Genomic DNA, 25,933 nt, shown 5'->3' with positions numbered 1-25,933 from the left:
TTGAGTATATATAATATTTACAAGATTGTAAAGAATTCAAATACATAACAAACTAGAATTCAAATACATATAAAATACAACCATTTCAATAGTTATCCATGTGATGTTCTGTTGGAGAGGTTGTAAGTTTGTTCAGTGGAGTGTATAAGGTTGGACTCTTTTGTATTTTGAATTGGTTGGTTAACTATATTCATATTCTGATGTTGATTGGATAGATTGTCCCGAATGATCACTGCTCCACTAATGTCTACCTCATTTTTTATGACAACAACTTAATTTCTTAGAGTTTTTGAGTAGGTATTGAGCTCAGCAGCCTCAAGTAGTTGTGAAAACAGGGAGAAAGCAACGTTCGAAGTGGCTAACCAAGTGCAAAGTGAAATATGGAAGGTGTTGGAATTTGAATGCACCAAGCTTACAACAAGGGATGGTTAATTTGTCGTAAAACCTAGCTAATTGATGATCATGATAAGCGTAGTGTAGAATAATATCAATGTATGCATTAGAACCATATATGTACAAAATAAGAGTGGCTCTTTTCAAACTTTTAAGGTTTGAAATATATTAATTACAAAAGGGGACAACTTTAATCATAAAGTGATTGCACAAAAGTAAACTTACAAATTGATGGGATTTAATGTGGTACGTCGACTTATAAAATTACTTTTATCGTAAATTAGATCTAACGGATCCCATAAAACTACGTCAATTTATGGATTTACTTTTATATGATTTCTTTATATCTGTAACAGTTCTCATTACTAAAAAATAAGAGTAATGATACACCTACAATTTTTTTAGAACTACTTTATAAGTCATTTTACAATCAATCACTACAATCATGCCACTTCAATAACAAAAATTGCAAATTTACTAAATTACCCTCAATTTTCAAGTAGAGTTGTAATGGAATCATTTTCCAAAAAATAAATATAGAAATCATGATTACTCTTTAGCAAATTTTTAAATTCAAAGAGCCCGGCCTTAACAAACTACTTTTAACAGATAATAAAATAAATATATTTATAGTTACCGTTTTTTGTAAGGTGATTGGTTTTAAAGGCTCTAAACTGAATTTTGGTTTGCAATAATTTTTTTTTTTTTAATACATGGGGAGGGGAGATTCGATCCTTAGCTCTCTTAGTGAGAAATTAAAGTGTTGCCAATTAATCTAAATGATCCTGGCAATAATTAGTTTGCAATAATTAATTAGCTTGCAAGGTTTCAAAGGATGAAATGCAGGTTTTTATTTGCATATAAAAACCCGACTTTTCATCTTTTACATGAGTTAGGTCTAGTGTTCTTAATTATTTTCTAAAGAAAATTGGAAAATGCCTTGTTTCCATCGTAGAGGCAGAGACTTGATTTCTATTTTATTAATATTATGGAATTTTTTTTTTTTTTTGCAACGAGTTCGTGTATCAAACCATGCACAAATACTAACATGTAAGACTTCTATTTAATAAAACGGTGTGAATTGAAAACGGAAATGATTTTTATGAAACATATGACCTTTTATTCTCTTAAAATTTTTCTTTTTTATTTTTATTTTTATTTTCAATAAAAAAAACCATAACATCATCGTTATGCGGTTTGGCGCAACCTAACAAGGCTCAAATATTATTATTTCTGTAAAACTATACAACCACCTCGATTCTTGTAAGACGAGCGCCATTGTATTGGATAACACATTTAATAAAATATTTAGGTGATATAATTTAGTTTAGAACAAAAAATTTAAAATTTAAAATTAATCTTTATTATTTAAGTGATATTGTTGGTGAGCGATACCGATTTGATAATAGAAGGTTTGGATAGTAAGATGAGATAAGATGATTTTAGATGAAAGTTGAATAAAATATTGTTAAAATATTATTATTATTATTAGATTTGAAAAAGTTAAATTATTTATTATATTTTATATGAAAATTTAAAAAATTTGATAGAATGAAATTAGATGATACGAAACACTTTTTGAATCCAAACGGATTATAAATCCAAAATTTTATGTTAAATTGGGCCCCGAGTCCTAACCCAGTATCGATGCAGCTGGGGTGTAGCCTCTCCAACTCGGGCCGGGCTTATAATTTAAGTAACAAAGGCGGCATGGCCCAATGGGGGACTCTCTCTCTCTCTCTGTGTCTCTCTCGATTATCTATCTCCCCTATAAATTCAGTTGCTTCTTCCGCTCCGCTGCTTTTCAATCAGTCATAATAATCCTAGGGTTTGTGTTATGCTTCGAATTGGAGTCAGATTTTGTCTGATTTTTTAAAACTAGGATCCGGAGGTCCCGACTTGTTCGGGTTCGGTACGTTTAGGATTAGAGTTAGGTTTTCTGATGGGCACGGAAAGGAAGAGAAAGGTGAGCTTGTTCGATGTGGTGGACGACACCTCGTTGCCGGGGAAGATCGGGAAATCGAACGGCGGAGGAGGAGTAGCTGCGGCGGCGATGAGCAACAATGGTATCAGTAGTGGGATCAATAGGTGGACAGGGAGGGCGTACTCGCAAAGGTACCATGAGATACTGGAGAAGAGGAGGAGCTTACCCGTGTGGCACCAGAAGGAGGAGTTCTTGCAGGTCCTCAAGGCGAATCAGAGTATTATCCTCGTCGGTGAGACTGGCAGTGGCAAAACCACGCAGGTTAGTTTGGGAAAACTGAAATAAGTGCTTGGCTGAAAGACAGATTACTGTGGCGCAAAATGTTCGTTATTGTGCTTTGCGTTGTGTAGGATTCAACTGATACGTATACTTATCAAAAAAAGGATTCAACTGATACGTTCTAAGTGAGATGCAGAAAACCTCTAGGCAATTTTCTTTGTTCTTTCCGCATATTTTGTAGGCAACCAAAGTGAGCTTTGTGGTCTGTCCTATATGAGATACTGGAATTCAAATTTCTAAATTTCAGTTTTTTTATTTTTGTTTTTTTGTCGTTATACAGTTTTTGATGAACCATACTTACTCAGCGCATTCTGTCCGGACACCGCTATTTTCTTTTTCTATGTTAGTGTGTTGCTTCTTGATTTTTACTTCTTAGTGTTTAATATCTCATTGTGCCTGCTCGCCCATATGGTTTTTTTGGGTTTATGATGATTATTCGTATGGAGTGGTGATTTCGGAACCTTATTGGATGCGGGGTCGTCTTGTATCCTCTGTGATGGTAGTACAACGTGTTTTGACAGAATTTGATGTTGTGCTGTAGCTTGTAGTGGACATTTTCTTCTTTGTTTTTATGTGCACAAAGAATAGTTTACATCTACTGGATCTATATCCTGATAGATTTTCTTGCATAATTGAAGTAAATAACTGACTAATAATATCTCTCTGTTCTACAGATTCCCCAATTCGTTTTGGAAGCTGTTGATATAGAAACTCCAGATAAACGCAGAAAGATGATGATTGCATGCACCCAACCTCGTAGGGTTGCTGCAATGTCTGTTTCACGCCGTGTGGCCGAAGAGATGGATGTAACTATTGGAGAAGAGGTTGGTTATAGCATCCGTTTTGAAGACTGCAGTAGTGCAAGAACAGTTTTGAAGTAAGCTTATCCTCCAGTTTTGATATTTCTCTTCTTCATCCTGTTTTCTTTGATTTTTTTATTTTTGTGGGGAGGGAGGTATTAGAAGCCGCGGCTTAAGTTGCAAGTTTACTTATAACTTATATTGTTATGATATGTGATAGGTATCTAACAGATGGTATGCTCTTAAGAGAAGCGATGACAGATCCACTTCTAGAACGCTACAAAGTTATAATACTCGATGAGGCTCATGAAAGAACATTGGCAACGGATGTTCTATTTGGACTTCTGAAGGAAGTATTGAAAAATAGATCTGACCTTAAGGTAGTTGTGATGAGTGCAACTCTTGAAGCTGAAAAGTTTCAGGGTTATTTTAATGGTGCACCGCTTATGAAAGTTCCTGGTAGGCTTCATCCAGTGGAGATATTCTACACCCAGGAACCTGAAAGGGACTATCTGGAGGCGGCAATTCGAACAGTAGTGCAGATCCACATGTGTGAACCTCCTGGAGATATACTTGTGTTCCTCACCGGCGAGGAGGAGATAGAAGATGCATGCCGAAAAATATCAAAAGAGGTTGCAAATCTGGGTGACCAGGTGGGACCTGTGAAAGCAGTGCCTTTGTATTCTCCCCTCCCGCCAGCAATGCAGCAGAAGATATTTGAACCAGCTCCACCTTCAGCAAAGGAGGGTGGTCCTCCAGGAAGGAAGATTGTGGTGTCAACAAACATTGCAGAAACTTCTCTGACCATCGATGGTATAGTATATGTTATTGACCCTGGGTTTGCGAAACAAAAAGTTTATAACCCAAGAGTGCGTGTTGAATCCTTGTTGGTATCTCCGATATCTAAGGCTAGTGCACACCAGAGATCAGGGCGTGCTGGAAGAACTCAGCCTGGGAAATGCTTTAGACTCTATACGGAGAGAAGCTTCAATAATGATCTTCAGCCACAGACCTATCCAGAAATATTGAGATCAAACCTTGCAAATACTGTTCTTACCTTGAAAAAACTGGGGATAGATGATCTTGTGCATTTTGATTTTATGGACCCACCTGCCCCGGAGACATTGATGCGCGCCCTAGAGGTTTTGAATTACTTGGGTGCATTAGATGATGATGGAAATTTAACAAAGCTTGGGGAAATTATGAGCGAATTTCCATTAGATCCTCAGATGTCAAAGATGCTCGTTGTTAGCACTGAATTCAATTGTTCAAATGAAATTCTTTCAATCTCTGCCATGCTTTCAGGTATTGTTTTCTTTCTCACTCGCTCTCATTTTATGTCCATCTTGAGTCCTGTCTCACTATTGTAGGAGAGTTGTGTCTGGCTGCATCATTATTGGATGCTCTGCCATTGGTCTGGCATGTGCACCGGCAAATTTCTGTGCATATGATGTCTTCTAACTGCTATCACATGCAAGTACATGTGTCTGGGTTAGAATACTGTGTCAAATTAGGTTGTCATCAGCAACTGTCTTCTCTGGGTTCCATGCCCCCGGTTGGCATGCACCATAGGATTTCTAAGTGCGTGCTGATGCAGTTAGTTGCAGTTTCTCAGTATTCTCTCATGAAGCAAATGGTATCGCGCCTCTATGCATCTGCTGACCTCCGTGGGCCTCCTCTGTGATAACCAATTTCTTTCTTTAGTACCCAATTGCTTTGTCCGGCCTAGGGAGGCTCAAAAAGCTGCTGATGAAGCGAAAGCTAGGTTTGGGCACATCGATGGAGATCACCTCACACTCTTGAATGTATATCATGCTTACAAGCAAAACAGTAAGCATTTTATTTGTCCTTTTTCTTAAATGTAAATATTTTAATATATCCTTGAGAATTGTAACTTATTTTTAATGTAATTTGATTTTAATATTATTCTTTGTTTGGGAATGGGTTGCAGGCGAGGATCCCTCTTGGTGTTATGATAACTTTGTCAATAATAGGGCATTGAAGTCTGCTGATAACGTTAGACAACAGCTAGTGCGGATCATGGCCAGGTTTAACCTCAAGTTGTGTAGCACTGATTTCAACAGCCGTGACTACTACATCAACATAAGGAAGGCTATGCTAGCAGGGTACTTCATGCAGGTAGCTCACATGGAACGTACTGGACACTACTTGACAGTGAAAGACAACCAAGTATGCAAAACGATTCTTTATTGCTCCTATTTGTCAGGCTATCTTCTGCAGTATTCCAAAATATGCTATGTCTAGGTTTGTGTGTTCGGCATTGACATTTGAGATTCTGGCATAATCTGTCTTGCAGGTGGTGCACTTGCATCCATCGAATTGCTTGGATCACAAGCCAGAGTGGGTAATTTATAATGAGTATGTGCTAACCAGCAGGAATTTCATTCGCACGGTGACAGACATTCGTGGTGAATGGTTAGTTTCAAGTTTTACTGTAGTGTATATATATATACGAATATATTTTATTTGAGTTACAATTCCTATGGTAAGGTTTGAGAGAATTGTTTGGGGGGAACAGTGGCATGGTCGTAGGATCCATTGGTGGACACTTAGTCACTTGTGATACCTGGATTTTGTCATATTTCCTGTGTAAAATCCCAATAGTAGGCCCAAACCATATGTCCTATACTCCAAAAGGACTAGTCAATGATAAAATTGGAGCCCCATTATAATTATTATAAAGAGCAAGAACTTTTAATTCCCAAGCAATGTGAGATGTCATACACCACATACCCTTATCATTCAGTATTGTGGTATCACAATCTTTCGACCTTAAATTCCTAACGTCCTTGCTGGGCCAGTCCGTCGTAGGTGGCACAACTCAAGTCCTACGTTTCTAGTTGAGATATGCTACGTTACTATTTGTAATGCCCTAACGAAAGGTCCAAGCCACATGACCTATACTCCAAAATGATTAGTCAATTATACAATTAGAATCTCATTGGAATCATTATAAAGAGCAATAACTTTTCATTCCCAAGTAATTTGGAATCCCATACACCACTTAATCTTAGCATTTAGTATGGGTTATCACAACTTGGATGATTGAACTCCGGTATTTGGTCTTGGTATTGTCAATAAATAAGTTCCAAGCCATTATCTGGGCTCGTGAGTAGCTTAGATCAAACTAAGGATGCCCCTTAGGTTCAACTGTCTAAAAACTGATTGTCTACCCATGCAAAGCCGAACAACTTCAAGTGCAACTTTTTGGGACTCAATTGTTTAGTTTATTTGATGTTGTGATTAAGTGGTAGCATGGAAGTCTTTATTGCAGTCTTTTTCTCTGTGGCATGAAAGTGCTGTTAGATGAATATTCCACGCTAATCAGTGAATCTTTGGGGTACAGGCTGATTGATATAGCACCACACTACTATGATCTGACGAACTTCCCTCAGTGCGAGGCCAAACGTGTTCTTGAAAGGCTTTACAAGAAGCGGGAGAAGGACAGGGAGGAGAGCAAGAACAGAAAATGAAAAGTTCTTGCCGTCCATATCTTTTGACTACTTGCATGTGTCTTCTCCATAGACATGGAGAAGGCCATACGTATTTAGCTGGATTCTTTCATTGTATTATCTGGCTCATCTACTCTCAAAAGAGCCAGTGTCTCGGTGAAAGCTCTGGAAATTTGGCAAAATTTCTGTATCATTACCTAGTGTTAGTTTTAGTGAGTTATAATTTTGTATTGTGTCGTCTATCTCAAATTGTTTGTGGATTTGGTGGTTTCATTGCCATTTAAACTTATCAAGAAAGCGATTAAAATTTTGAGAAAAAATGGGGAATGAATCTGATATGATCATATGAATGCATCGAAACTCTCTCTCTCTCTCTCTCTCTCTCTCTCTCAAAGAGACATCTACGCCCAAACATTTGTCTTACAGTGTAAAATGGTCTGGATTGTTGTGTGCGGTCAAAAGGAACAATCTATTTGACGTATATTTCTCACCAGAAGAGAGTAGAAGACCAGTCAAGATTTTACAGTATGGAAATATCTCTGATGGAATTATAATTTGGTTAGATAAGACGTCTTAATCAGAAATTGCTGTCATTTTGTTCATCTTACACCGAAAGGAGACTCGATCCAACTACCTGCCTTTTGCTTTCTAACACGCCTCTCCTTCATCATTCTCCTCACCTCGCTTACACTGCTCCATACTCCTTGTTCACCATGAATCTTTGAGAGCATTGAGTATATTGCAGGATGATCATTTTTTAATTTGCATATTCCATCGGCAGCAATCTGACCAAATTCCAGACTCGAATGCAAGCCACTCGCACCAAGCAATGCACCCCATACAACAACATCAGGTTCAAAAGGCATCCTCCTAATCAATTCCTCTGCTTTCTCCAGCTTACCTGCTCTCCCATAGAGGTCTACCATGCACGCATAATGCTCCACTCCTGCCTTTATTGCGTACTCAACCATGGAGTTGAAGTACTTTTCACCTTCTTCAATCAATCCTCCATGCCCACATGCAGATAAAACATTGACAAATGTAACTCCATCAGGCCTAACACCACCCTTTATCATTCTTTCGAACTCTTCCAATGCTCTTGTTGCTAATCCATGCCGGGCATAACCTCCTATTATTGAGTTCCATGACACCAAATTCTTCTTTGGCATCGACTCAAACACAACTAATGCGGCATCAATGTCCCCGCATTTTGCATACATATCAACCATCGAGGTTGACAAGATTACATCACTTGGTATACCAGACTTTAAGATGCTAGAATGAATCTGCTGTCCCACGAGAAGAGAAGAGTACCCAGCACATGCGTCTAACACGGTTGAAAATGTAAAATGATTAGGCCGACTCCCCGATTTCATCATACAGATAAAAAGCTTTAATGCGTCCATAACTTTCTTATTTTGCACATACCCACTTATCATTACAGTCCACGAAACCACACTCCTTTCACTCATTTGATCAAATATAGACCGAGCTTCGTTTAGTCTCTTATTGCCTACATATCCATTAACCAAGCTCGTCCAAGAAACGACATTCCTCTCTGGCATCCTATCAAAGACCCTCTGAGCCTCAACCATGCTACCCAGTTTCATGTAACCTGACACCAACGCATTCCACGACGTAACATTTTTCACCAATATCTCATCAAATGCTCTCTGTAAGCCAACCTGATCCCCAACACTAGCGTACCCTGTCATCAACGCTGACCCAACAAAAACGCTCCTATTATGTGCCAAACAGACGGCATGAGCATGAATCTGCGAAACCAAGACATTGAACACCGAGTCCAAAATAGCGCTGATTGCTATTGACACGGTGTACTCATTGGGCCTCAAGCCAACTCTCCCCATTTGCAGAAGGCACAAATACACTCTTACTGGATTTTTTGTGTTGTGCAAACCGGAGAGCATGGTGTTCCACGAAACCACGTCTTTATTGGGCATTTGATCGAACAAGTCCTGCGCACATTGCATTTGGTGGTTCCTTACGTACCCCGCGATCATTGCGTTCCACGTGACGACATTTCGGGACGAGGGGTTTTCATCAAACAGGTTACGTGCATTGTTTACGCAGTTTTGGTCGAGGTAGCTTTTAATCCTGCAATTGAGATTGGCCGTTGAAAGAGTGCAAATGTGGTGGGAGGATGTAAGAAGGAACGTTACGTCTAACTTACGCATATCTTTTTTCCACTCTTTTTTGTCGAATTTTTAGCCAATCGTAAGTTCCTTTATATATGAAGTAAATTTATGAGTTCTGAATATATATTTAATATATTTTTAATCATTATTATTATGAAGTCAAATGATTGACAGATAAATAAATTATTTTTTATTTTATTTGATGGAACGTCAAAAAATATGAAAAGACTACAATTAATATAATAGATCTGACTGAAATATTTTTTAAATATAAACTAAATTTAACGTAATACAGTTTGTAATTTATAATTCTTTTTATATACCAAAATATAAATGAACTACTTTACATACTAATAATATCATCATTTTCTTCATGAAAACCATGGTGTGATGTTTTTTATACTTAATTCTCAAAATTTTGAAGCTGTTGATATTAATGGATGTTTTGTTATTAGAAAACTTTATACGATACGCTCTCATCTCATTTATATTTTATTACGTTAATGCCCAAAAAAAAAAAAAAACTATTGAAAAGAAGATTTGTGAAGGACACATATTTCCTTGTTGGAAATTAGTTATTATCAAGTAAAAAAATCCTAACAGAAAAACAGCTCAAATATATAACATAGTTTCTCACATTCACACCAGATAAATTACACCAACAAGAAAAGTACTGTTTTGCAGGTAATTTGGGGATGATAGGGAAGAAAGGCAGGCAATACACTGCATGCTCCACTCAACTGATCATATTATCAACTGAAAACATTTATGATTTTCCTCCGGCCAAGTTCCGGTAGAGTTCATCGATTTGAACCTGTAAAAACATGTAATTGATTTCCAGCACTTTCCTTGTGATTCTTAAATTGAAGCTCTGGAAGGAAGAGAAAAGAGAAACTTGATATACCTTATACAATTCAAGCAACTTATTTCTCTTCTTCTTCAATGTTGCAGTTACCAAATCTCTTTCCATATCAAAGGGCTGGTGGTCTAGAATGACTCCTTTGATATATTCAAAACCTCTCAGCTGGTTAAACAAGAGAAGAGAATAAAAGACTGGTAAAAGAAGTTGTCAACCACCCAAGTTATACAAGCATTAAGCAAAACAGTCATTACTGTCTCTCAAATTGAGGCAGATATTACCTTGTTTCTCTCAGCAGCAGACTTCAGCTCAGAGAGCACATGATTCTTTAACTGATCAAGGTAACAAAGCTCAGAGAATGAACCCATGTGACCATTTGAATATGCCCATTTTTTGGTGTTTTCTTCATGTGGTACAACTACTGCAACCAACATTGACTTATAGCTGTTCCCATAGACCCAGATCTTCAAAGCAATGGAAACATTATCAAATCACCCACATATTTTTACCCATAAATAAAATCTAATGACTGAATTTCTGTTATACTATCTCAGGAACTGGGAAAAAAAAAATGCTCACATCTTCAACAATTGGGTTGACACCAAAAACATTTTCCAAATACTCCAGTGCAACGTACTCTCCTTGGGAAAGCTTTATAAGGTTCTTCTTTCTATCAATAATCTTAACAACTCCATTTGGAAGTAGCTCCCCTATGTCCCCTGAGGATGACAAAGAATGACACAAATCACAAACACTAAATTAATATTCGAAAGCAAAACAAACTTACAAACAGGAAATTAAAGACAGTACTGCTGATCAACCTGTATGAAACCAGCCATCTTTAAAGGACTCTGTTGTTAATTCAGGATTTTTGTGGTATCCAGCGAAGACAGTCTTCCCTCTCACACATATCTCCCCACGTGATGGCTCCTCAAGTGGATTGTAGCCCATCTCTGGAACCTCCTCCAGCCTAAGCTCATTGTACACACCAACAGTACCAGCAGTACCAACCATGCTCATCTCGTCAGGGAAGCCCAAGGTAGTTGGTCCACAAGTTTCTGTCATCCCTGAACCACAATGCCATTGCTTTTAATGTGTATAAATAGTCTGCTATAACACCAAACTCGCCTCTTGGCCCACAGAGAGAACTCAACCAATCCAACTTAAAGCGTAATGTGTTGAAGAAGAAAGAGTTTTATTTGCAAGACAGTGTGGAAGACAGCCACACTGCTGACATGAAATAATTTGATTTGTAAGAGAAGTTTAAAATCTTTCAATCCGACTTGTAAATGGAATGACTTGTTGCAGAATATAGTTTAAAGGTTTGGCAAAAATATAAAAGGTTCCAGAATTACTCTTAAAAGGGAATAAAAACATCCCCAGAAGTATGCTGATCATCAGTTAAATAAGTATGGTGGACTACTGTGCTGGTTTTTCATGAAAATATGGTTTAAAACAAAAAGTCCTTACCATAGCCCGTGACTACAAAACAACAACAAGTAACCCTCAAGAATTCTTCCACCTCAGAGCTCAAGGGTGCACCTCCAGAAATTATTAGTCTAATCCGACCACCTAACCTGGCTTTGACCTGAAAAGAATTGACATAATGAAAGACAGTCAGGAAGTTGAGGGAACCTTTTCATAAGCTATAGGGATTCACTGTTTTGGATAAACAAGTATGTGGAGAGATTCGATCCATATCAAAGTAGTCCAAGTGAAGCAAGGATCCTGGTTATGTCGACAATGAATCCAAGGACTTTCTTTAAATGGATTCAGAAAAGGAATGAGATTCAGTCAACATGATTTTATTGCCTACGTTGAGATGTCTCAAGGTATGGTAGTTTGTGAGAAGCTTCTTTATGTGGATATTTGAAACAAAAAGTATGAAAGGAGAAAAGAAGAAATATATATACAACCTTCCTGAATGCCAAGAGATCTGCTAACGGTGCAGCATTCTTCTGTTTAAACCCTAAATTCATCCAAGCAAGCTTGCTGCATCACAGGAAAATCAAACCGATTCTCACTCATTATATGACAAATTGACAGAAAAACAATCACCATAAAGTGAACATACTGGAATAGATAGAAGACCAACTTACTATCTGTAGAGCAAATGAAAAATCATTCTCCGAAGTGGTCTGAGTTCTTGTAATGCTTGTAGAATACCTGAAATATATATTGATGAGCATGAACGATGATCAACAAGGTCGGTTAGCCGAAATAATGAATTTACTAAGTTTTAGCTGAAAGATGAGTAGATTCAGTGCCTTCATGCACTCTATCAAAAACTCGAGGCACTCCAGCAAAACATGTTGGCTTCAGCTCCATCAAATCATCCCTGATTGCTTTAAGATCCTTCAAATCATAAGAAACCATACTTTTAGACAGACGAATATATATGTAAAAAGACAGATGAACAATCATGAAAGCAATTAGTTTTCTTTTCCTATAGATATATATATTTTTTACCTCATCCTCTTTCTTTTTTCCTGCCCTTGTATGCCATCAGGATAAAAGAAGAAGAAAGAGGCCTAAATTTAAAAAAAGACTGAGATAGTTTCAGCAGCATACCCCATGATAGTAGCCAACAGAAGCACCCTTACGAAAAAAATACTCTTCAATCACGCGGTCAATGATATGAGCCAGGGGAAGGAAAGAAAGATACACATCAGCTTCTGTCATCTATCCAGGGTCAAAATTGCACATGTTAGCTAGGAAACCAACAGGAATAAATAAATTGCAACCCTGCATATAAGATCAGAAGATCCCAGAGACTAACCAAATGAAGAATTTTAACAGAAGCAACACAGGTACCTTCTTTCCAATGTGGGATGTGCTTCCAAGCACATTTTAAGGTAATTAATAGCTAGGAGAAACATAAGGACTGATACATGGTTTTTGGGCATGAAATTCCTTAATTGGTATGTGGGACTCACGCAAAGGAAATAGATCATGTGTCCAATATAATTTTGTATAGCTATTGCTCAGAAACAGGAAAAAAGAAAAGATCCAGAGCTAATTAACAATATGTCCTGGAGATTATACGAACAGCAAGAAGAGAGATGATATATAAGATGGTGTAAAAAACAACGTATCAGAGGTTCAAGGATCTTCGATCGTACCTTGTCTTCAAATTGTTCCATAAAAAGATCCATCCCTCTGATAAAATATGCAATGTTTTCATGTGTCAACGCAACACCTTTAGGATCTCCACTTGTGCCACTTGTGTACATAATTGTGCATATGTGGAAAGCCTGAGGTGGAATAATATCTGAGGGGTTTTCTTTTCCCTGATGAACATTAACGAACACTTAAGATCAACCGCAACAGGTCTAAGAAAGAATGTCAAGTTTTACCAAATGGAGAAAAACAAACACTTTTTTCTCAGAAGACATCAAGAAACTGACCATACGGAGGAACTCATTCCATGAGTACGGTTTTATCCCAATGCCAGCTGCTGTTTTCTCCTCCTCCTCTTCCATGGAAGTAAAGCACACCAAAGCTTCAACAACAACCAAACTCATGAGCAGAATGTCTTCAAATAATGCAGCAGACTGCAATCTTTTTAATCATTCTTACTTTTCAGCCGTTGAGCATGACTACAATCAGGATTTAGTAGCTGCAAAAATCAAGTTCATTTGTCTGATCAGAACCATCCATTGCTTTTAAACTATAAGGTAATGCGGTTTTTAGTAAATCATTTCATCACAAAGCTCAAAGCATGTCAATTTTGTTTTTTGAGTTCTCACTTCTTTCACTTTCTTATCCTGGACGAAAACAAAATCAACCTCTGCATGATCTAAAATAAAATTGACAGCCCCTGGCCCTGCATCCAACACAATCTCGAGGACTTTAGTTATATGTATTGCCTGAAATCAATTAAATGCTTCAGCTTGATGATATCAAAAATCTGCTGATGAACACAAGAAGGAATCAGGAAGTAGAAAATCCAAGCCTATGAGTACAATGACTTAGAGAAATCCATGATCAATGTGCTAGAAAAGCTTATACAATCAAGCCGCGAGGAACAAAAGACAAGTACTTAAAAGAGGGTTAAGATCATAGGGAGAGTTAAACAAATCTAGGCAAATAGTTTTGGTGTGCTTTCATTTGAACCAGACGAAAGAGATCAAACAAAAATGAAAATCTAAAGCATATTTAATTTTTAAAGCATTTAGCTTAATTCGCTCATGCATGTTGAGTTATGTCATCGATCGTTATAATACTCTCCTCATCAATTTTATCATTTAAACTATTAATTAATCTTAATAATTTTTCATTTAAAATTCTGAAACCATTCATTATTTATTAATTTTTCCTAAAACCATTTTGGCTTAATTAATCTCAACTCACGCTTATTTATTTTCATAACCAACGTGAGGTGCATATATATATATATATATATATATATATAATTTATTGAATTTCCGAGTACGTAATTTCTCTCTCTACTGAAATAAAGTTTATAACTTTTTAATTAATCACTAACATAGAGATAAGTTAAGGATATTAATTGAGGAGAATGCATGCAAATCATCAAGCTAATTCTCACCAAATTTTGAAAATCAAGCTATATGCAAATATTAATTAATACTTTTTAAAACATTTTATTTATTATTTAATGGGTCAAATTAAGTCATGTGCTATTATATTGTTTGTTTGTTTAATAAATTTATATATTTATATATATATATATATATATATATATATATATTCTTGCGTAGAGGGCCAGATCTATCACTAATAATACATAATTAAAAAATCATCAGAGGTCAGGAGTTCACATGAGCTTTAAGGTCAAAGGAATCAATATTTCTGGCTTCTGGTCGATCTTTTAGAGAGAGAGAGAGAGTAAAATATTGTAAAGACAGGAGTAGGAAAGTTCACTAGAATTAACATTTACCGAGAGTATCATAAAGAGGCACACAAATCAACCTGTGGGCATTGCAAGCCTACACACACAAAAAAGAAAGAAATTATTTCATCGTAGGTTATACAAGAGAAGAGCTACGTCCGTAAATTACATAAAAATAATTATATAAATTGATATAATTTTATCATATCTATTACATCTACTTTACAATAACAATAATATTATAGTCTAACGAATTATATAAAGTCACGTCAACTTATGAGATTATTTTTATGTAATTTTTTTTTATTAAAAATTTTTTTATAAAAAAAAATACATATAGAACAAAATGTTTTGTAAAACCCTTAAAAAAATAAAAAGGAGCAAAAGATCAAGATCATGAGAGAAAATGATAGTCAAAGCTAGCATGCAGATGATCACCTCCATAGCTGTAACCCACTGAGGGCAGTTTGATCCATAAATCCCAACCCTGGAGCCCTACCCGAACACCAAAAATAAAAAATAAAGCCACAAAATTAAGGAAAAAAGTCCAGTCCAGTATTAGTACTGAAAGATAATATATAGCTCAAAATTAAAATTAAAATTTTAATATATATATATATATATATACTTACAGGTTCAGCACCAGATGCTCGTAATGCAGAGCCAATACACAGAACTTCATCAAAAACTTGCTTGTACGTTTTCCAGACATAAGGCCCGTGCTAATTAAAAACATCACCAAATTAATTAGTAAAAAAATTATCAAATTAATCTAGTACGTACGTACCTACTTGATCGACGCATATATATATATATATATATATATATACTAAAAATGATGCAGCTAGCTAGGATGCTTGCCTTCCCATCCACAAACTCACGCCATCCAAGCATCCTATTTCCAGGATTCTTGTCTACAGATAAACTGCATGCATATAATTACAATGATCATGATGATCAACACCCTTAAATTGTCAAACAAATTAATTAACTATATTTATTTAGATCAACAACTACTTTCAATATATTTTCCCATATTACTGATCATCGAATCATCAACTAATTCACTGATCTTTTGGCATGACCAAATACCGGCACGCATGCGACAAGAAAACAAAGCATTTGTAACGGATTATTTACGAAGAAAATAGATTTATTTTAATAGAAAATAATAATTTTTACAAAAAATAACTGATCACAAATAAAAAATAAAATTTTCGCATGCGCCGATTATCAAAGATAAAATTTGTTTGCAAACTTTGCTATGTTTGCACATTTTAAGATGGTGATATTTAACTCTCCTTTCCACCGGCACGTACTTGAGATATATATATACATATATATATATATATATTATATATAATATATATGGCCCAGCTCCATTTTTTGAATTTAATCACTTAATAATAAAGTAATATTATTTTTTCATGACGAAAATAAGCTGTACTACTCTTTTGAGACAAAAATTTTTGTGTCCAATTAACGAAATATTTTTGTTGTAGTGAGGCCAATTAGCTCGGTTGTGTGATATATATGGAACTAATTAATCATCATTGCTTTTTATTTTGATTGAAAAATAATAATTAATATATATATATATATATGAACAGTAGTGAAGAACCTGAAAACATCCCAAGCTGTACTTATATCGGGGTCAGGTGGAGGAAAGTTGTGTTTAGAGAGTAAATTGCGATACACTGGACCAACTGATGGTTTCCCATCTTGGCCTTTCTTTCCTTCTTCAACTGGAGCTGAAAATATCTTCATTCTTCTCAAATTAGATGAAACCTGCAGCCAACAAGAGAAGCATCATTTGCAGTACATACATATATATATATATACACATGCACTTATATAAATATAATATATATATATATATTGTAGATAAAAAGAAAAAGTAGGTCATGCAAAAAATAAAGAAAAAATAATGCATCATGTCTTCTACGAGGAAAATTATAGATGATCATTAAGCACCACAAATAATCAAAATATTCATGTATAAAAGTCATATATATATATATATATATATATTAATCACCGACCTACCTCTTTAGAAAATTTGGTATATATAAAGTTGGAAGCTGTATGCTTCAATCCTTAATTATATATATGGATTAATTGACATGAATTTGAAAATTAATGCAAGAAAAAGATTAGGAATTAAAACGGAAAAAGAAAATTAATTAACAAGCTAGGTAATCGAGGAACACTTTCCACCTGATCATGTATGTGTGTGTGTGTATATATATATATATATATATAACTAAAGAAAGCAAAGAGAAGACAGACGGACGGAATGGAAAAGTCATGCAAAAGCCTACGGAAAAACAAACAAACATGAGACGGAAAGGAAAAGTACTCAGAAATGAAAGAAAAAAGAATGCTTATAAACAACTCATGATGCTGCATATATACCCAACTCAAGGAAACATGCACAGGCCATCACACTAGTCAGAATAAAAGGGAAAAAAGGATTTATAATTCGAACTAAATATATATTGGCCGGCCGGCCCTTCGAACCCCGGCGGGCGGCCTCAAACTTTCTCTGGCCTGTGATTGAGGCATACAAAGAAATTACCTAATATTTGAAAAGGGCTTATTAATTCACAAGACCGAACCTTAGCTTTCTCTGCATATATAAATCAACCTTGTTTACATTCTAAGACTTTTATGATGCATACAGTACTCAGAGAAGAGAGAAGAGAGAAGAGATGAGAGTGAAAAGAGCGAGAGAGCTTACAGTGGAGTACTGCGGAACTGCATGCAAAGCTATGGTGTTTATAATGAACGGAAATTCGACGTCAGTGCAGATCGATAGAGACGGGCGCCGGGGAGGGGGGGTGGGGTGGGTTGTTAATTATGAGTTAGTTGAAACAACTTGGCGATCGGTACGTTTATGACAATGTAATAGTTCCAGACGAAACATACACCGACAAATCAACGTCCGCGATGCACACAACAAATAGATGAAGATAATATTTTTGCTAGACCACTTACGCCAAGTAATGGAAGACACAAATCATATGATTTATATTTTAAAAAAATTAATTAATAATATAATTAGAATTCTATTAAAATCTTATAAAGAATAAAAACTTTATTTCCTTATCAAGCAATTATGTGCATGAGATCTCCTTCACTAACTATTTTTATCCTTATTATATAGGGTATTATATCATTGTCATTATAAATAAATTTCATAAAGTGAATGTATATAACTCATATAATTTTATTTGATATGTTATATCTATTTTATAATAAAAGTAACTTACTTTATAATTTAATATACCAGCTAAATCAAGCCAACCACGTTAATTTATGAGTTTAATTTTATAAGATTTTTTTATGGCTAAAGTATATATATATATGTATTTCCACTGAGAACAAATTAGTTGATGAGGTTTTTCATCATGAGTACTAATTAACATATATATATATATATATATATCATATCAAACTTTAATTATATTATGAGGAGAAAAAATTAATTAAGTACTGTTTGAATCAAGTTTTAGATATTAAGATATTAACATTGATTACATCTAAATGACTTTGATTTTTTTTTGTATAAGGATTTAAAGTGTACGTGATAATTTTTAAAATAAATTTAATTATTCCTATATATTGTTCAATCAACGTACGGTTAGTTAATTTCCATTATTTATTTATTTATTTATTATTTTTTAATTAAGCAAGTTAACTTCATTAAACTAGAAAGATGATACATGAGGAGGGAGTGAGATTTCTCAACAAATGCTCCAAATTAATAGAAAACAGTGCAAAATGAAGAAAGAGTTTATTTGAGACCAATTTCTTGGTCTCTACTCCTGTTCTACAATAGAACGCCGTCTTATAGAAAGACGAAAATAAAATGTTTGTAAAAAAGTGAACAATGGAACCACTGCTGGTGACGGTGAAACTTCCGCTGGAAGCCGTGAAAGTGGTGGATGCACTGTTACATATTGCCTAGAGATGATTTTTGGAGAGATCTATCATCCCTTTTACAAGATCACTGCTTAGAAAAAATGATAACATAGGATAGCAGAAGAAATCTAAGCTGAGTCGGCGGCAATAGGCCAACACAAGCAATGGCGGCCTGTTTAGGACATGCGCCACCTGAGGAGGTGAACGAACGAGTAGATTTGAAGGACCTGAAGCCTTTGAAGCCAGTGGGGCCGCGTGTGGCCTTCAATGCCGCTCCAAGACCTGGCTGTGAGTGGGAAACCTGTACGACAGGGGCTGCGAGTGTGTCGAACGCGTCGAGTAAAAATGTATTTTTTTTCGTAAATATGAAGATCGACAATCAGAGAAACTGAACTAGCATCGCGTATTGGTAAGAGGTTGCTAGAAAGCAAAAGATCGGTGAGAATCGGCGTTAAAGAGAGAAAATTAAGAAAAAAAACTAAGGAAAAAAAGGTCAAACAAAAAAACATAAAAATTTAAAAGCCTCTAGACTAGCTAGGGAGGAGGTGCTACGGCTACGCTCCAAACACCCCTCCGCCCGGTGAAAACGAGAGTCTGAGCGTACGTATAAAAATTATTCAACGCGGCGTCGCACGCGTTAAATAATTTTTCAGAGACGCCGCGTTGAATAATTTTTCAGAAACTTTAATAAAAAGTCTGAGCATACGTATTAATTATTCATTGGCTGGTCATTAATTGATCTCATGAACCCCAAGACACGTACTCAACTGTTTTTGACCGGAGGCTTCCCCGAAAGAAATATATATTGAGAAGCGTTGACATTTAATTTCTTCGATCCATGGGCATATTAAATACGAATTATTTATTATTGTATTTTTTTAATGATATTAATTATTGTCTTAATTTGACTATGGATGGATTTTCCTAACACTTAAAAAAGTTAGGACGCTTAAATATTCTAAACTTGCTAACAATTAGAAATATCACGAAATATTTGACTGATAATGATAATTAATTGTACTAATTTTATGATGTTTTTGCGATCTTTTGCAAACGGCCACAATCTCATAATTAATTGTATTAATTTTTTAATAATAGACTCTATTCTTTTTTAAAGTGACCATACGACTCTTGCGCAGTCTACGATTGCACGTATCATTACCAAAAAAAAAAAAAACAATGAATCCCACTAATAAAAAATAATTTTTTTTACACTTTTTTAAGATGTGATCCACTTTTTTACAAAAGTTTGTATGAGACTTGTACAAATTATTTCTCATAAATTTAATAGAGTAATAACAAATTATGCTAGTAAGATATTTTTTTAAAAAAAAAAATTATTACAGTACAATTAATTGAGAGCATGCATGGTTGATATATATATATATATATATATGGTTTATTAATATGAGTAAAAGAAAATGTTTTAAAATTATATAGTTAATAGATGTTTTAGACATGATGTCTAGTCAAGCAATTAATTGGTTTTTGGTGACAAAATTAGGACTAAAGGCCAGAATTTTCTAAAAATTGTGGCAAAAAAAAAGAAAAAAAAAAACATTCTAACAATTCCTCCTACGTTTCCAGTGCATTAGATTTATTGGACATTTTTATATATACATGCATATTAACTTTTCTTATACTAATCATGGCCAAAAAAATTTCTTCCAATATGGATTGGAGGAAACTTCCTCTAATTCATTTATAAAAATAATAAGTATCTATAGAGTATGTGATATATATATACATGTTTTATTAAGAATTTAAGTAAATAAAATATTATCATATAACTTTTCATTGAAAAAACACGTATTTCTCACCTACTCAAGGGAGACGCATGAGCATTTTTCAATAGGTTTTGTAGATTTATTTATGATTAATAATAAAATAATAATAATTCTCTCAAAATATATCATCCTAATCTATATAACTAAATTAAAATATATAATAAAATCTCTAGCTCCAAGCTGGTTTTGTAGATTTATTTATGATTAATATTGGTGGATACATGGGGCCGGCCGGGGTGGTGGGGATGGTAGAGACCGACGCGTATCCCCCAAAGTCTCCAGTCTCAGAAGATATGTACACCTCATTAATGGCGGCGGTGACTTCAAAAGTACTGTTGAAACCCACCTACCTCACACACTCCGCAGACACCAAAATTAATTTACTGCTCATGATATTATTATTCATATTCATGGCAGCACGAGACACATCGGCTGCATGCATGGGTTAAAGTTGCTTTTTTTTTTCATTTTATTAGGTTTAAGGCAGCAGAACTCTTGCCATACATGGAACATGCATTCAATTCTGATCTGCATACTGCTCATCCGATTACCATAAATAATCAGATCGATATCAGCTTATTCATTTGAGGACCACCTCGAGTACTAATTGCTCTTTGATTTAAGTTTAAGTTGTATCAAAAGCAGAAAATGCAAGACAGCTAACTAACTTGGGTGCTTGCAATTATATATATCAGATCTAACTGATCATAATAATTAACGTCGACCCAGCAGGAAATGAGGCTTGTTGAGCTAGGTTGTGTTTCTAATGTGGACACGATTGTAAAAATGAATTCAAGTATATTCCTTTCATTCATCTTATACAAATTATATATACAATAGAAACCTAGTATCAACTACCCAGATTTTATGGCTACAGTTTCGGATAGCTTAGAAAGGAAGAATTCTATTTTAATTCTATCCTAAAACACTTCATAGATTGATTCTAATTTACAGCTCACGCCAACACTCCCCTCAAATTGATACATACATGTCTCAAATGCGCAACTTGACAAGTGAGTTGTAAAAACCCTTGCTTGATATTGCCAATAGTCCAACTTCTGATAGCAAATCGAGTATATATTTCCGTTGAGAGAGAAAAATGCATTGTTTTGATCTCGCCACTTCTATTCCCAGAAAGTATTTTAGTCCCCCCAAGTTCTTCATTTCAAATTCAGTTGCAAGCTGTTGTTGAAGTTGAGTTATCTACTTTGTGTCATTTCCTGTGATTATCATATCATCAATGTAAACAATTAGAGCTGTTACTATTCCCTTCTGGTGCTTTAGAAATAGAGTATGATTTGAGTTGCTTTGTTGAAAATCATACTTTTTCATTGCTAGGCTGAATCTCTCAAACCAGCTCTGGGAGATTGTTTCAAGCCATATAATGCACGTTGCAACTAATTACAAACTACATCTGTGGAGGCTATGTAGCTTGGAGGAATGCATTCTTTACGTCAAACTGATGTAGGGGCCAGTCTAGGTTGGCTACAAGTGACAATAAAACTCTAACGGTATTAAGTTTGGCTATTGGTGAGAATGTCCCATCGTAATCTACACCATATGTCTGTGTTTATCCCTTTGCCACTAATCTCGCTTTGTACCGCTCAATGGATCCATCTATTTTGTGCTCGATAGAGAACACCCGTTTGCAACCCACGGTTCTTTTTCCTCTAGGCAGTGGAACCAGACTCCACGTGTTGTTCTTCAATAAATCCTTTAGTCCACTGTGGATCAGTTAGAGCTTCCTGAACATCCATGGAGATTTTTTCAATAGAGACTTCATGCACAAACTTCTTGAGTGGTTCGGATAGATGCTTTGTGGACACAAAATTTGCAACTGGATACTTTGAGCTCCTTTCTTCAATATCAAGAGAATATCTATCTGGTGGCTTGCCACGGTTATGCCTGAAAGGTAAGATATAACCAGTAGGAGTATTGTTGTCATTTGTATTTAGAGGAGAAGAAGAGTTTACCTTAGGAGTATTCTTAGGAGATGGGACATGTACGTGTAAGGGGGAGGAAGTCTCTGTCTCTATATCAGGTCCATTATCCTCTCCTGTGTGTGTCGTGTCTTCCTCATAAGCCCTTTCCTCCTCATTAACTTCAATTGAATTTAGCCACTCCAATATCAACCAATTGTTTGCTTAATTTTGTGTCTCCCCCTGAAGCATAGAATTGGGTGAATAAAACATGTCTGACTCCATAAATGTAATGTCCACAGTAACATGGATCTGTTTGGTGTTAGGGTCATAATAGCGATAGCCCTTTTGGTGAAGTTCGTAGCCCAGAAACACACACTTAAGAGCACACATGTCAAACTTGGTCCACTGGTTTTTGTGGAGGTAAACGTATGCCACACAGCCAAACACGCGAGGAGGAGGCTTCAAAACAGAAGGTAAGGAGGTATAGGTGGAAAGAACCTGAAGTGGATTCTGGAACTTCAAAACTTTAGAAGGCATACGGTTAAGGAGATGGACTGCAGTGGCTACTAAATCTATCCAATGAGAATTAGGCACATGGGCACCTAATAATAAGGCACGAGCAATCTTAAAAACTTGCATGTTCTTTGTAACGCCCCAAACCAGGTTGGCCCGGAGAATTACTACCTGTCACTTAAGAACATGCTTCCCAACATAACTAAAATAAAACTCCAAAATTTTATTAGCAAAACTCAATCTCATGTACTCTAAATAACCACATTGAAAACTCTACAGAGTCATTATTGCAACAAAACAAATTAAGGAGTCCAAAATCTCCCAGTAGTCATAACAAACCAAACTAATACTTTCATAAGTCTTACTAAAACCCAAGCCCAAGATATAATTAAATCTAAAAGACATTAAAACTAAAGGACATCAGAATTCATTCTTCTAACATCTTCTCTCAGCTTAATCATTCTCACCAATCTAATCCAGGTCCTCAGATGGACTCTCCACATCATCTGAAAAATATTATGAAGATAGGGGTGAGTTATCAACAACTCAGTAAGCAGATGACATATGCTAGCGTGCAAACATGAGCATTTACAAAGTATAGCGTGCAGAACAAAATATTTTCCAGAGTTATCATGCAGAACAGAACATATTTTCAAAAGTAACAGAGCAATGGTTTTAAGACAAGTAAAAATCCATAGTACTTTGGCATAACATAAACTGAGTATCATCATCATATCAAAACAGAGCATCAAATAGAGCAGAGACCATGTTTCACCCCCGTGGTAGGGTTGTGTTAACCCTGGTGGCCAAACCAGACAGAGATAGAGGTGAAATCTTTCCTTTATTCTTCTCGGAGCCCCAAGTGTGCACACAGGAAAGACAACAATAAAACGACTTTGTTTCCAAAGTGGGTGCACTCAGAGACAGAGAAGTTGGTACCAACCCAAACAGAGTAGAGCAGAGCAAAGCAGAGACAGAATCAGATATGAAAACCAGTACACCATGCCAAAGGTTTTCAGATGTTATATCAAAATAATACAGAGTACCAAAACAGAATCAGAAAGTTTACCCACACTGAACACAAAAGCCAGAACATCTTTCTAAATAAATGCACAACTTTTCATATTCTCAATATCGCTCCTTTTTCAGATTTCAGAAACCACATGACAGAATTTAACTCATGTCTACACAATGCATGTCAGAACATATTTTTCCTTTTCCACACAGATTTCATGAGTATGCAAATAAACGACCGAGGTTGGTTTTGTTTTTCCCAAGTTCTCATTTCATCACAAAAATATGCAAAGTTTTCAGAAAATCAACCTCAGTCTCAATAATTCGTGTAAAGTCTAGTATAGGAACCCCACTTACCTGGACAACTTAGCTTTTCAGAATTTTCCTAAAAAATGTCGAGTCGAAAATAAATCATCACCTATAAAAAAATAATCACATAATTTCCGTAAGTTTTCAATCAATCACGGATTTCGATATTTAATCCTAAACTTCTAAAATAACCTATTTTAATATCTCAAAACTTAAAACCCTCATAATCCCAAAATATATCATCACTTCCTAAAAATCACCAATATTCACCATGACCAACGTCAAACTCAAAACACCAATATTTAAACCCGAAACAGCCAACAAATTTCATAGCATAAACCAATCTCACACAAACAACTCCATCATCCAATCCAACCGACCCCCCTTACTCCTCGGACTCAGTCCAGCACAACCAACTAATTCACAGTAAATATGAATTAGCGCAGAAATACATTTAAATCTCAAAAGTTCTTTAGAAAAAATACTTACAATGCTATAATATAATTTTTGAAAGATCACGGAAGTGCTAGAAGCGGAAACGCAGCAACAAAACAGTGCCAAATGCACTGTGGCCGTGTGTCTCAAAAACTCACTTTTGAAAGGGTGTAAACGAAGACCTGAGATTGATAGGGTAGGGCTTAGGGATGTCGGTGAAGCTAGTGGTGGTGGTGGTTGGCTGTGGGTGGCGGCGTAGAGGGCGGTCGAAGGCTAAAATACCCAAAACGAAAATGTTGATGGTGGGGCTTCACCGGTGACAGATCGGAGGTGGGGTTGGGTCCATTGGGTTGCTAGGAGGTCGAGGATGATGTGGTGAGAAGATGGTGGCCGGAGGTGGCGCGACGGTGGCACATCGGCGCAAGGAGTGCCGCGGCTTGGTGTGGTGCGTGGGGGCTAACGGCGGCGTGAGGAGGGCTGAAATTACAGGGAGGTGGTCGCCAGTCGAAGGGTTGGTGAGAGGGAGGGGTGGTGTCGGTCACTGCTGGTGCATGGCGGCGGGCTGGGGGAGAAGAGAAACGGATGGAGAGAGGGAGGGGGGGTTGCGGCGCGCGGGAAGCAGGGGAAGAAAAAGAAAAAGAAAGAAAGGAAAAGAAGAAAAGAAGAAAAAGAAAATAGGAAAGAGAAAATATAGGGAAAGAAATGAGGTCCAATCCTCATATCTTGGGTCACAAAAATAATCAAACGGAAACGATTTTAAAACAGCAAGTAAAATAAAATAATTAAAACGTAATGATTAAAAAGAAAATAAATAATTAAATCCAACAAGAAGTTAATTTAATATGAAAAGAAAATTAAATGCATACAATAATTAATATTAAGGAAACATGTCAAATTTAATTTTCACAAATTAAAAATCATAAAAAAATAAACCCACTAAAATTTGAAAATTTAAAACAAGATAATCAAATTTTAAATTAATAACAAATAATCCTCCAATTAAAAAATGCACTAAAAAATACGGGATGTTACATTCTTTCTTTCGGCAACCCCGTTTTGTTAGGGTGTTTGGGGACACAAGGTTTCATGAAGAATTCCATGCAGTTGAAAATATTTTCGAAATCGGTGATTAACATATTCACCACCATTATCTCATGATCTCAACACTTTAATTTGGGTAGAATATTGTGTTTGAACCATCATTGTAAAAGATTGGAATGCACTAAAAAC

At 35.8% G+C, this 25,933-nt stretch overlaps 3 protein-coding genes across 6 annotated transcripts; 1 reads left to right on the top strand and 2 right to left on the bottom strand.

The window, feature by feature from the left end:
• The first annotated feature begins 2,190 nt into the window (after positions 1 to 2,190).
• LOC108993689 (probable pre-mRNA-splicing factor ATP-dependent RNA helicase DEAH2) lies at positions 2,191 to 7,273 on the top strand. 2 transcript variants are annotated; one of them, XR_004802280.1, is made up of 7 exons: positions 2,191 to 2,638; positions 3,331 to 3,533; positions 3,677 to 4,761; positions 5,064 to 5,286; positions 5,408 to 5,646; positions 5,774 to 5,892; positions 6,824 to 7,273. XR_004802280.1 is itself a non-coding variant. In XM_018968669.2 (7 exons), exons 1-7 carry the CDS (start codon positions 2,336 to 2,338, stop codon positions 6,948 to 6,950), a joined length of 2,202 nt encoding a protein of 733 aa, XP_018824214.2. In that variant the 5' UTR covers positions 2,193 to 2,335; the 3' UTR covers positions 6,951 to 7,273. The 2 variants fall into 2 exon arrangements, 1 of the variants encoding a protein (XP_018824214.2); XM_018968669.2 differs by having other exon boundaries at positions 2,193 to 2,638; positions 5,161 to 5,286.
• Positions 7,274 to 7,379: 106 nt separating this feature from the next.
• On the bottom strand, positions 7,380 to 9,150 carry LOC108993690 (pentatricopeptide repeat-containing protein At4g02750-like). Its single transcript, XM_018968671.2, has one exon. It carries the CDS (start codon positions 9,122 to 9,124, stop codon positions 7,529 to 7,531), a length of 1,596 nt encoding a protein of 531 aa, XP_018824216.2. The 5' UTR covers positions 9,125 to 9,150; the 3' UTR covers positions 7,380 to 7,528.
• Positions 9,151 to 9,633: 483 nt separating this feature from the next.
• LOC108993714 (long chain acyl-CoA synthetase 1-like) lies at positions 9,634 to 17,662 on the bottom strand. 3 transcript variants are annotated; one of them, XM_018968712.2, is made up of 20 exons: positions 17,540 to 17,662; positions 16,421 to 16,587; positions 15,661 to 15,724; positions 15,432 to 15,521; positions 15,238 to 15,294; positions 14,848 to 14,896; positions 13,694 to 13,770; positions 13,524 to 13,563; positions 13,352 to 13,446; positions 13,067 to 13,234; positions 12,516 to 12,626; positions 12,212 to 12,299; positions 12,044 to 12,110; positions 11,861 to 11,936; positions 11,415 to 11,532; positions 10,766 to 11,011; positions 10,524 to 10,663; positions 10,226 to 10,408; positions 9,990 to 10,109; positions 9,634 to 9,899 (listed from the first exon to the last, which is right to left on the bottom strand). In XM_018968712.2, the coding sequence occupies exons 2-20, from the start codon at positions 16,564 to 16,566 to the stop codon at positions 9,852 to 9,854; spliced, it is 1,983 nt and encodes a 660-aa protein (XP_018824257.1). In that variant the 5' UTR covers positions 16,567 to 16,587; positions 17,540 to 17,662; the 3' UTR covers positions 9,634 to 9,851. The 3 variants fall into 3 exon arrangements, with proteins under 3 accessions (XP_018824257.1, XP_018824258.1, XP_018824259.1); XM_018968713.2 differs by having other exon boundaries at positions 17,418 to 17,550; XM_018968714.2 differs by lacking the exon at positions 17,540 to 17,662 and adding an exon at positions 17,378 to 17,515.
• Positions 17,663 to 25,933: the final 8,271 nt, after the last annotated feature.

This window comes from Juglans regia, chromosome 8 (genome assembly GCF_001411555.2).
Source record: "Juglans regia cultivar Chandler chromosome 8, Walnut 2.0, whole genome shotgun sequence".
Classification (NCBI taxonomy): Eukaryota; Viridiplantae; Streptophyta; class Magnoliopsida; order Fagales; family Juglandaceae; genus Juglans; species Juglans regia.
This window is presented reverse-complemented; position numbering and strand designations above follow the sequence as displayed.

Coding starts and splice junctions, on each gene's coding strand:
- LOC108993689 (XM_018968669.2), top strand. CDS start 2,336: ATGGGCACGGAAAGGAAGAGAAAGGTGAGCTTGTTCGATGTGGTGGAC. Junction 2,639..3,330: donor GCAGTGGCAAAACCACGCAG/GTTAGTTTGGGA, acceptor TCTGTTCTACAG/ATTCCCCAATTCGTTTTGGA. Junction 5,647..5,773: donor TGACAGTGAAAGACAACCAA/GTATGCAAAACG, acceptor TCTGTCTTGCAG/GTGGTGCACTTGCATCCATC.
- LOC108993690 (XM_018968671.2), bottom strand. CDS start 9,124: ATGCGTAAGTTAGACGTAACGTTCCTTCTTACATCCTCCCACCACATT.
- LOC108993714 (XM_018968712.2), bottom strand. CDS start 16,566: ATGAAGATATTTTCAGCTCCAGTTGAAGAAGGAAAGAAAGGCCAAGAT. Junction 15,725..16,420: donor ACAGCTTGGGATGTTTTCAG/GTTCTTCACTAC, acceptor ATATGCATGCAG/TTTATCTGTAGACAAGAATC. Junction 15,295..15,431: donor GAGCATCTGGTGCTGAACCT/GTAAGTATATAT, acceptor GTGTTCGGGTAG/GGCTCCAGGGTTGGGATTTA.